At 41.0% G+C, this 10,893-nt stretch overlaps 1 protein-coding gene across 1 annotated transcript in view; it reads right to left on the bottom strand.

Moving 5' to 3' along the window:
* The window catches only part of atp6v1ba (ATPase, H+ transporting, lysosomal, V1 subunit B, member a), a 38,416-nt gene extending 29,679 nt beyond the window's left edge, over positions 1-8,737 (bottom strand). The window contains exon 1 of the mRNA XM_005747434.2: positions 8,481-8,737. Within this exon, the coding sequence (XP_005747491.1) occupies positions 8,481-8,589 (109 nt within the window). The 5' untranslated portion in view covers positions 8,590-8,737. The remainder of the gene's footprint in view (positions 1-8,480) is intronic.
* Between the last annotated feature and the right edge of the window lie 2,156 nt (positions 8,738-10,893).

The raw sequence follows: 10,893 nt of genomic DNA, 5'->3' as shown, positions 1-10,893 counted from the left end.
CCTCAGCTAATGGTATTCATACAAGTTAGCCCGACGCAGACTGCCAGCACATCTACCAAAACTATCTGTCACTCTGAATCAGCTGGCCTGTTGTTTACAGACGTAGACCGCACCTGATGGACCGCATCAAAATAAACAGCTGAATACTTTATTCTGAGGTTGCTGCTGTTAACAGTTGCTAATGTCATTCAGCTCCAGCATCTCGAGCTGCAGCAGCAGAGATCAGCTGTGACCTGGAGGGTTAGCCTAACGTGCTGCAGGTGGTCCTGCTGACTTCACCAACACTGTGGAGCAGAGTGCAATCTACCAGCCACAGTGTCCGACGGTGGAGCCCAAGCCTGTCTGCTCATCATGGAACTGCATATCAACCAAAAACCTACACTGCTAAACGTTGCATTAAAACACACCGTTTTAGCCGAATGAACACAGTGTTTCCTGTCTGTGTGTTTCAGCCCGAACCTCATTCACACCCATTCGTACGAGCATTTTCCACGCCTAACATTCACTCTGACGGAGGCACCAGAGAGCGACTCGGGCTTTAGCATGATGATTACTGGCACATGATCCCTTTGATTTTCTCAAAAGAGGAAACTCAAATCAGTAGATCTTACCAAAATTAATACTTGACTTTGTTTATTCCCCTTATTTACAACGAGTGTGGTTCATCAGCTGTAACTACTAGTCCTCACACTGGGAGGAAAGCCTTGCTTGGCTTTTGCATCATGAAGTGGAATCAACGTCTGCTTCTACAGATCAGAATGTGATGTTTCATCCAACTGTGCCGTGATGCAGTTCAAGCACTGGAAAAATATCCTGACATTATTTTTATCCTGCGCAAACTACTTTGTGCTTTCAACATTAGAGAGGGGAAAATGAAATAGTGCAACTAAAATGAAGCAAACAGATGAAGGACAAGTTGAATGTTTTGTTAACCAATGACAGACTTTTGGAATAAATCAAAAAAATGAAAACATTTTAAAATCAGGGGGCGGGGTGTCAGAAACAGCCGCGGGCACAGGCACATCTTCACCAACCAATCAGCACACAATCTGTGTTTTGACATGTGGGCAGCATCTGGGTTTGACACCACTAGAAAATAAGGCAGGCTTTTAACACAGGTACTCCATATAAAGACGACTTCCTACCACACTGCACTGATTGGGAGGAAATGTAATCAGGCATGAACCGGGAGCAAATGTTCTAACAGAGTGGGGTCTCTTGTATGCAGGGCCCTTTTGCTAGTAGAGGAAAACCAGCGACTATACAGAGAGGCAGCTGGTTATCACACAGATAGCCTAGTGCTTTACTTACAATAGCTCGACGCCTGGGCTTTGACAGAGCAACAGCCTCCTGCTATTTGGAGCAGATGAAGAGCATTTTATTGTGCTAGCTTATCCATTCAATTTATTTCTTTCATCATTCTAAGCAGGTAACAAAGACAATTTACACAAACTTATGAAATCCTTTTTAAAAACAAAAAAAAAGCATTAATGAATTAAAAGATTCAAAATACATAAACACATCCTGCGGGGTAGTCCCAGACTAGAGTCAAGATAAGGTCTGGGACAGAGGCTTCAGAGCGGTCCAACAAAGAAGCCCTTACAAGCTGTTCCCAAATACATCCAGTAGACAAAGACGGGTTTCCCACAGAACTCGGTGCTAATTATGTGCAGCACCCTCGCGCTTTTATAACATCAAGCTAAGCCAAACATACTGTATTCTATGACAGCTGTCACACCCCAGGCTATCTGCGAACCTAAATGCATTATTATAATAAATTACAAGACACCTTTTTTAAGGGATCTTTACATGAAAAATATACACATTTACTATTTCTGTCAAAACAAACAAGAAATGGAAGCAGCGCGTTTCAAAACTCTAAGTAATCATGTGCAATAAAATGAGTGATGACCAAAAAGAAACGGAAACTGAACTATTCAATAAACAGAAAGTATCGAGTGCGAGTAGAGAACAAAAGAGGCCACACTCGTAAAGGAGGTCCTGCGAACAGTAAAGATCTGCTGTGAGCTGGGGCACACTCGAGTCACTGCACATTTAATCATCGGGGTGTTTAAAGCTAAACAAAATCATGCTAATCTTACAGTCCTAGGTTTATGGGAAGTTCTGCAGTGGAGAATTTCCTGCATTGCATTTCTTCTAACAAGAGCCACCAGTTCTTAAGGTGACGAATTTCAGGAAGTGAGCCGTCAGTGGTCAGTGAAACAAGTGTGTGCTGATTGGTTTCTGTTCTTGCAACAGACTGAAATGGTGTCAGATCCTTAGCGTACATTTTAATGTTCTTTCATGAAAAGAATGGCAAACGCCCACGCAAGAGTCTTTTTTCCTACTGACAAGCTAGCTGCTTAAACCTAATTAGAATGTGGATTATAGAACTGTTGCAAAAAATAACATTGATTTTATAGAAATTACTTTCATAGTGACAGATGAGACATTTGTTTATCGTGACTACATTATTACCAATAATTAAATCTTCACAAAGAAATGTAGTGCCTTGCTCCATGTCTTTTCATAGCACTAAATGACAGAATGCACCACTAAAACAAAGACAAGCCATTTCATGGGCTAATAGCTTTTGTCGCATTTGACATGAGAGAGACAAAGGCCTCTTAAAAGAAAGGACTTGGTCTGATGAGAAAGCCTTTTTATTTGTTTATTTTCCTGCTCCATCTCCGAGTGGATTTTCAAGCTGCTTCTCTTAGAGCTCTGTCACGTCGGTATCGCAGTGGAAAACCAGCTCAACACTGTGATCTTATAGACTGTTTGATGGCTTGAAATACTAACCTAAACTGGTTGGACGTTGTTCAAAGTGTAGTGATGTTGGACTTTCCTTTAAACTAACAGCGGCTGATGCTGAGCATGCTCGAGATTTGGTGAGTGGGTTTTGGAATCACTGCTCAGTAACAGTTTGAACAGCAGGAAATTTAAAAAAAAAAGCCAATATATATGTTGAAAATATTTTCTATTTTCAATAATATTGTCAAATTAGGCATCATTCTTGATGTTCCTACTCTACTGACAGAGATTAATACTAACAAAGCTCAACTGTGGTCAAGTACGAACCTTGAACTGGGTCACCGCAAGATACGCCAGCTGAACGTACAGCTCAGGCTGGAACCAGTCTGAGCTGCCAGCTGTCCGGGACATCTGGCAGAGGCCCCGGTGCAGAAGATCTTTAATTAGGATCTTCAACAGAACCTCTACAGCATTGTGAGGGAGGCTGGGGACATTCTGAGTTCAAAGTGAGCTGGCTGAACAGACGTGTGTCTGCAAGAAGGTTGGTGCCAGTTGTAGTGGTATGGTGGACACCAGACACCTCAGGGAGGCGCTACAGGAGCCCTATTAGGCTTGGTTAGTCTGTGCCAGCCCCAGCGTTCCAAGAGGAGTGAAGTTCTTGAGGTAGCTGAAGCAAAACCTCAAAAGCCATCAGGCGACTCCAAGCAGGAAAGCGGTGTTCTACTCACGTGGTGTAGTGTGGGTGAGGTGCTACTGACTTCAACTAAGGATGTAGTCAGGTGATGTGGGGGATACTTTGAGGATGTCTTCAATCCCACCAACAGGCCTTCCTATACCAGAGTATAGAAACGTAGGAGATGACTCGCCCATCACCGTGAACGACATCATTAGGATGGTTAAAGAACGTTTTGTTTGTACCTCTGAAGGCCGTCCTGTAGCAAAGCCACGTGGCAACAGGCTTTCACCTCGGTGGCCTTAGGATGCCATCTCTGCTTTATGTGGATGTGGCTCTGATGGGTCATCAAGCGGTGGCCTCCAGCTCACACTGGAGTGGTTTGCTGCCATCATATTTACAAACTTAAGTGTCCACGCTGCCCACCCAGCAAGATGATGACAGAACCCTATTAGCCTTTCATGGCAGAAGGACAAAGATGCGTTTTCTGTAGCTCCCTCCTACATACTTGGTCAAAACTGGCCTGAGACACAGATCCAATTGACCATTACCCATGGTAAAATATATTCTAGTATAAAAGCATGACCCACACATACACAGAGAGAGAGCGAGAGCTGTGCAGGAAGTGGAAGCATCGTGGTGGAAGCAAAACAGCAAAAGTCAGAGGGCATTCATCCACACGTGAAGCGGAGTTTGGATCTTCTTTTGCTGCTGGTTCAGTGAATTTTGGTCAGAGAGACGAAACCTGCAGCATCAGAATCTGTGAGATGTCAAAGGTTGCAATACACTGATCGCGTGTATCTTACCAGGCAGCCATGTGCTCACAGTTGGACTAATCACGGGCACGTTTTAGACGAGCGCTTTACACAGTGACTGTGAATGTTCCTTACATAGCGACAAACAATAATTTCATGACAAGCCAATGTCTGTATCCCATGTTTTTGCTTATCTGATTGGCTGAAGTCAGCCCATGGTAAAAAGGGACAAATGGTTAACCTAATCAACCTGCCAAGTATTTTCTTCAAAGCAACTCAAAGTTTCAGCACTTCTCAGATAGTTCTGTGTAACAAAGTGAAGAAAGACGACATAAGAGACACTGTTATTTTAGAGACATGTCTACACCACGTTAAAGCTCGCCAACAGACCAAGTTACAGTTGGCCCCATCCATGCTGCTGATTATGCTTTCTTTGCTTCTTTGTTCTCTTGAGACCAAGCTCCACCATCATGTTGTTCAAGTTCCAGGATTTTAAATGAACTGCAGAGGACACCAGAAACTACAGGTTTATTTTATGGGCCTATATTACTGGAACATTCAGTGATGTATAAATTCAATGGTTTTGCACTAAAGTCAATGTCACACACTACCTTTAGACTGTGACAAAGGCATTGCCTTTCCCAAATATAAGCAGTATGTTGAAGACAAATGGAAACAAACCACACATCTCCTCCAGCAGGGCTACACACACTGTGAATGCAGCACCTGCACTATTTGAGAAACACACTTTTCCAAACAGTTACTTGAGATTATCATTTAGCTCTAAATTGCTGCCTCATCATAAGTGTGGACTGCTGCTGTTTGGTAATGTGTTTGATGAGACAAAAAAGATGGCAAAATTAGAGTATTTCAGAAGCAGGATTGTTCAATGTTTTTAGAAGATGGGTTTTATCACATGTTGCATCCTTTCTGCTTAGCTCTCAGATGGCCTGAGCACCATTAAGTCATTTCCTTCCAGTTTGCTGAGAGGCTTTTAGTCCATGCTTGCTTCTCTGACACTTGCATAAAGAGCAGGAAAGAAAAAAAAGCGGCTCTCTGGCCTCATGGCTCAGGGCTTCTGCAGCAGCCCAGCCAGACTCAACATCACACAGCTAAGTGGAAGCAGCACAAACCCTTTTAAAACCTCATGCTCTGCTCCTAATTAGGCCTGCAACTATTCATCGAGTCATTCCAATAATATGATTATAAATAAACTCGACGCAGGACGCCTTCATCAAAGCTCCTGATCAACAAACTCTGACCTGAAGAAAAGAAACTTTGTAGCTGCTCCATCCACCACTGTGTGTTTTACACAGAAACCTGCAGTAACCAACAAGTTGTATTCAAATATGCAGATGAACTGTTAACCTAATGTGACACCACTTTTAAATTGTACAGCGTGCTGAAGGCTGACGGCAGCCGTCCCATTTTACATGGAAGCCATACCAGCAGGAAACAGGGCTGAGGCTAAAGGGGGGCATGGTTGCACCAGACCATCAACGTTTAAACGCTTTTGTAACTTTTTTAAAAGTCAAATAATATAAAATATTGTAATAATTACATTACATTCATATTTGTAAACATAAAAATAAAAGCTTTTGAAAGCCATTAAAAGTGTCCTTGGGCCAGGTACACTTTTTTTTTTTAAGGCGGGACACTGATTTATCATTAATATTAACTAATGCCTGCACCATCATAACGTCTGTTTCAGCAGCACAAAAACCTCCAGAAACAAAGCAAAGACATATTTTTTATGCCTTCATTTAGACTGCATATATATATCCTATATGGTCTTTGACTAATCTATCTATCTATCTATCTATCTATCTATCTATACACATATACATACACACATATATACACACACATACACATATGTATTACTGAATATTTATTACTGCTCATTAATAAGAGACAAGTATTTCCTGTCCAATTACTCGATTACACTGTCAACCAGGCCTGGACTTAAAGCAAAGAACCCCGAGTAGTTTATTCCAAACCCTGATACGGATCAGCAGAAGACACTGGGCATATGATCAATAACTGACATTTTGCAGTCGTGACAACATGTTATAATAAGAGTTGGTGTGGGTTAGGTTGTCCTTAGTTTTATGCACCCATTTGTACCTTTTGTGTGTCAAATTATAGAGGAAATGTCTACATTAATGTAAAGGAAATCCAGCATACTGAGGTCAAACCCATTGGTATTCTTTCAAATGATTTATTGTGCTGTAGATCAACTTTTCTCAGTTAATATTATTAAAATATCTGTATGAGCACATGTGCGTTAAATGTACTTTTGTTTGGGAAAACAGACTTTTTAAATATTAACGTATCGACCATTCATGTAAATGATGAATTAATTAATTTAAAACATTTACCAACCCCCAGACTTTAGTAGCTTTAATGTGTTCATAGAGATTTCTGCTCTCATTTAAATGTTCTTATATGTTCTTAGCGTTTTATGACAGTTGTTTTAGGAATCCTGTTTAATTCAACTATGTTGATGAAGATGACAAAAAGCAGCATTTCAGATGTTTCACAACAGCTGCTGTGTAATTGGTTAGCAACACTTTAAGTTCACAACTTGGTTTACAAATCAATCATTGTAATATTGGATTTGTCCTCTTTAGCTTCTGATGAAGTAACGACATCAACCTGCATGTGCACCGTCAGAGAGGTGAGGGGCTGAGGTGCAGCTACTGTCCCTGTGTTTCCTCCACAGCCAGCTGGGTGGATGGTGACTGCAGGGGAAATTCCACAAAGAGAAGAACACGGTCCAACTTTTTATAACTGTAAATGGGCCGACACCAGAATCCTGACTTTAGCAAAAATGAATTACCAACAAATGGACTGACAGTTCAATTGTTTCCATTTTCTTTCGGGGAGTTTAAGAACTTAAAACAACTAAATATGCAACAGATGTGCTGCTGATAAAAATATCACCTTTAGTTACAACCATATAAGAGCAAATAACTATAGACAGTAAAGATGGGAATCACCAGACACCCAATAATAATTTTTTTTATCATATTTCACTCACAATATGAAATTATTGTCACATTTTTTGATATGCTGTAACAATTGGTGTGTTTTTTTGCTGACATTCAGATTGTCAAACATGGCGAGACGGTGACTAAAACCTGCCACAGACAGAGTCTGCTATCAGTCATCAATCACATGAGGTAAAGCTGGCAATTACCTGCAGTCTGTTTCCAGTAATACAGTAAAGATCTGTGATAAACCTGTGAAAATTACAAATGTGTTGCTGTTTGCAGAGATAGAAATTCACAGAAAACAGAAATGATCATTTAACTATTACATCTGCACAACCAGCTGACAGCCAGCTGAGCTTCAGACTAATGGGAACAGTGTGTGCATGTCAACAGTGACTGCAGTCAGTCCAAGCCAGACTGAATCTCTTTGCATTTGCTTTCCTGCCTGTAAAATTCTCACAGTATTTTAATTGAATGAAAACATATCAATATTAGGTGCCCCTGTGTAGATACCGTATCACCACGCCTATCCCTAATAGACAGATGACACATGAGAGTCCATGTTTTAGAAGATCTCTGTAAATCTTCACATTTTTACAGTTTCGTGTCAAACATTTTACAAAGCGATGTCGAAATCCTTGTCACGAGAGCATGAACGTCAGCTTCCCTAACCACGGGCTGCCTCACTCATGTGATCCGATCACATGACAGATCCTCCATCTGGCCCATACGACCAACAGGCTGTGTAATATAGTTCTGCCTGTAAAACACTGCAAAGACGCAAATATGACATTTTAAATTCGTGACCAGTTGAGTGCACCACATATCCCCGCACGCTGAGTATATCTCATCAATAGTTCCAGACATTGGTGAAAGGCAGCATGCTAGCGTGGCTACACTGCTGTTTGACAGAAATGACATATTCTTAAACGCAGCATGTACAGCAGCAGTACGGTTCAATTGCCGAATTACTCGCATTTAATTATTAATATTTATAAAATAAAAGCTGGTTTGTATAACACCCTGTGTACAGCAGCACAGGTGGATAGTTAGCTAACGCTAATGCCCTCTAATGTTGCGTCCCGGTTCAATGGGATATCCAAGACTTAAGCACAATCTTACATCTTTATATTTTCACACTGCACATTAACCTATTGCACGAGTCCGTAAACATACTGTCCCTTGTGCCATTTTAAATGCTACATTTATACATTGAGTCAAAGTTATCCCGTTTCCTACCGTAACTACACCACCGAACGCAACAACAACCTTGTTAGCTGGTAGCTTGCATTAGCAACGTACTTAGCCTGGGCTGAGAGATGTAGTTCCTGGTCACAGCCTGGGTATGTGTCCTCGAAGCCGCTGCCAGGCCGTTCACATCCATCGCCCTGTTTGCCACCAGTGTTGCCATTGTCGGATAAGGTACAGAAACCTGAGAAATCTGACGCTGGTTGACGTGCTTTGCTAAGAGCTACTGAATGACAGCAGAGCGCGAGTCATGTGACACACAGGAAACGGATGTTTGGTAAAGGCCAGGGACTCAAAGCAGTGAGAAGTAGCTGCTTCTGACAGAAACGTAATGAGTGTACAGTAAGTAGCAAACGATTAGGAAAGAAAAGCTAACAGCAAGGCTGTTTAACGTGAACTGAAGAGGATTTTCTTTGTAGCTGTGGGATTCCACAGTGAGATATTTGGATTTGTTAAGTATTTAAGATTAAATTTAGATCATTTCATTACAGATCGTGAAGGTAATATATTTTACAACCTACTAGCAAACAAATCCAATACCTAAATTAATTAATGCAGAAGAAACGCATTATGAAAAAGTTAAAAATGAACTGGGATAAAATGTGATTTTAGTTATTATTTATAAAAAACATGCTCACTGTGAAGGAATGAAGAAATCACTGCCTGCATCGTAAAACTGACCTCACAGCTGCAACTGAATATGAAACACATTTTAATAAATGATTGAAAAAGGGAAAAAGCTCAAGTTTATCATATTATCCATATCTGCCAGCAGCCTCTCTTATCACACTACTCTTCCTCAGTCTGCATTTCTTAACCTCTGCAGTTTTACTGTCGTGCTATTATATTTTTCAGATTAGTTCTACAAACTCTGGACTCTACTAGGTTTATTTATGGTTCCCCAACTACTCTGCACAGCCAGAAACCTGCCTGGTTCTTCAAAATCCTGCTCCTCACATACAAGGTCTTAAATAACCAGGCCCCATCTTATCTTAATGACCTTGTAGTACCATATCACCCTATTAGAGCAGCAGGGAGTGATCACGTTTTTATATACATATGTTTTTTAACCACCATTTGTCTTTGACATCTTATTTTTCTAATGAAGTGGTTTGTTTCCTTGAAAGTAAAACTCACATTAAAAGGATGCATTAATAGGAACTGACAAGTAGAGTGGTGAAGCATATGATCCTTGTTGTTGTCCAACCCAGATGTAGGTTTAAAACCAAAGTAATCCCAAATGTGCAGCGTGTCCTGGGAAGTTGATCTGGTGATGAGCAAAGATCGCGTTTGGCCAAAACACTCTATATTCAGCGCGATTCTTACACCCACTAAAAACAGAGCGTTGGCTTGATACGAAAAGCCTCTGCAAGCTTTTAATGATTTGTTTTTTCATTTAGAAAAAGACAAACAGAGCGAGACGATCTTTGGTGCTGTTAGCTGCAGTGGGGTCTGGTTCTCCTGTTCTTCTGTTTTTTAACCTACTTTTTTATTTCACCTCAGTGTCACAGTTGTCCCTCCAGCACTGACACTGTTCATGAGATATTTAAAATGTGATTGAGATGAAAAGTGGCTCGCAGCTTAAAGAACAGCTGTGTCTAATGTGCTCTTCATGTGTTTCATCTCCCTACCTCTTCTCTCTCATACACACTCACGTCCACAAACACATATTCGGCAGCACAATGTCCTGCTGAGTGTACTGTTGAGTGAAAGCTAAAATGACATGATTGCACACATTTTCTCTTTAAAATTTTTTTGCTTTGCTGTGTTCTCATTTTGGAAGCTCTGATCCATTCTCATTTTTCCCTGCGTGTCCTGTCCAGTAGCTGTAACCGAAGGTGGGTTTTTTAACCATGGCCCTTTCACAATCAACACACCGGCAGTTGCACAGAGCATACACATACACACAGCTCTCTCACAGTAGAAAAGCACTACAGATTGAAGTGGTAAGTACTGCCATGGTGAGGCTGACAGCAGCCCCTAGAGAGCTCATCAAAATGTTTCAGGCCGCATGCAAAAAATAGCAAATTAATGCAAGTGAAGGGCTTCTGCCTACAGGAGCATTGCCCTCATTTTAGAAATACCATTTTTCCCCCCTGAGTCTTTTATGATGAGTTCAGAGTGTTATGATTTCCCTCAAACTCCTCAGATCTACCCATCTAGGAAAATAGGTGTCAAAATACTCATGCAATTATTTTGCATGTTGATGTTGTTGAAGGGCTCAAACAGTGTCCTGAATTGTAAACTGCATTGTAACAAACTACTGCAAATAATGTGGTAAACTATGTTACCGTGGTATCTAATAATGTTACTGTTATTGTTTTTTAACAAACGGACAAATGATCACTAACATTTGTTTCCAGTGTTCTAACGCAGTCCTGTCAGCCTCGCATGCTGTGACTGGAGAATACAATTAACCAAAATTCACTCTGTCACTTTATGTTATGCATTGTCACGCTGTGCGATG

Source organism: Pundamilia nyererei, unplaced genomic scaffold, assembly GCF_000239375.1.
Source record: "Pundamilia nyererei isolate P.nyererei 1_Seehausen unplaced genomic scaffold, PunNye1.0 scaffold00197, whole genome shotgun sequence".
NCBI classification, from domain to species: Eukaryota; Metazoa; Chordata; class Actinopteri; order Cichliformes; family Cichlidae; genus Pundamilia; species Pundamilia nyererei.
Note: the sequence above shows the minus strand (reverse complement) of the source record. Positions and strands in the feature narration are given on the sequence as shown.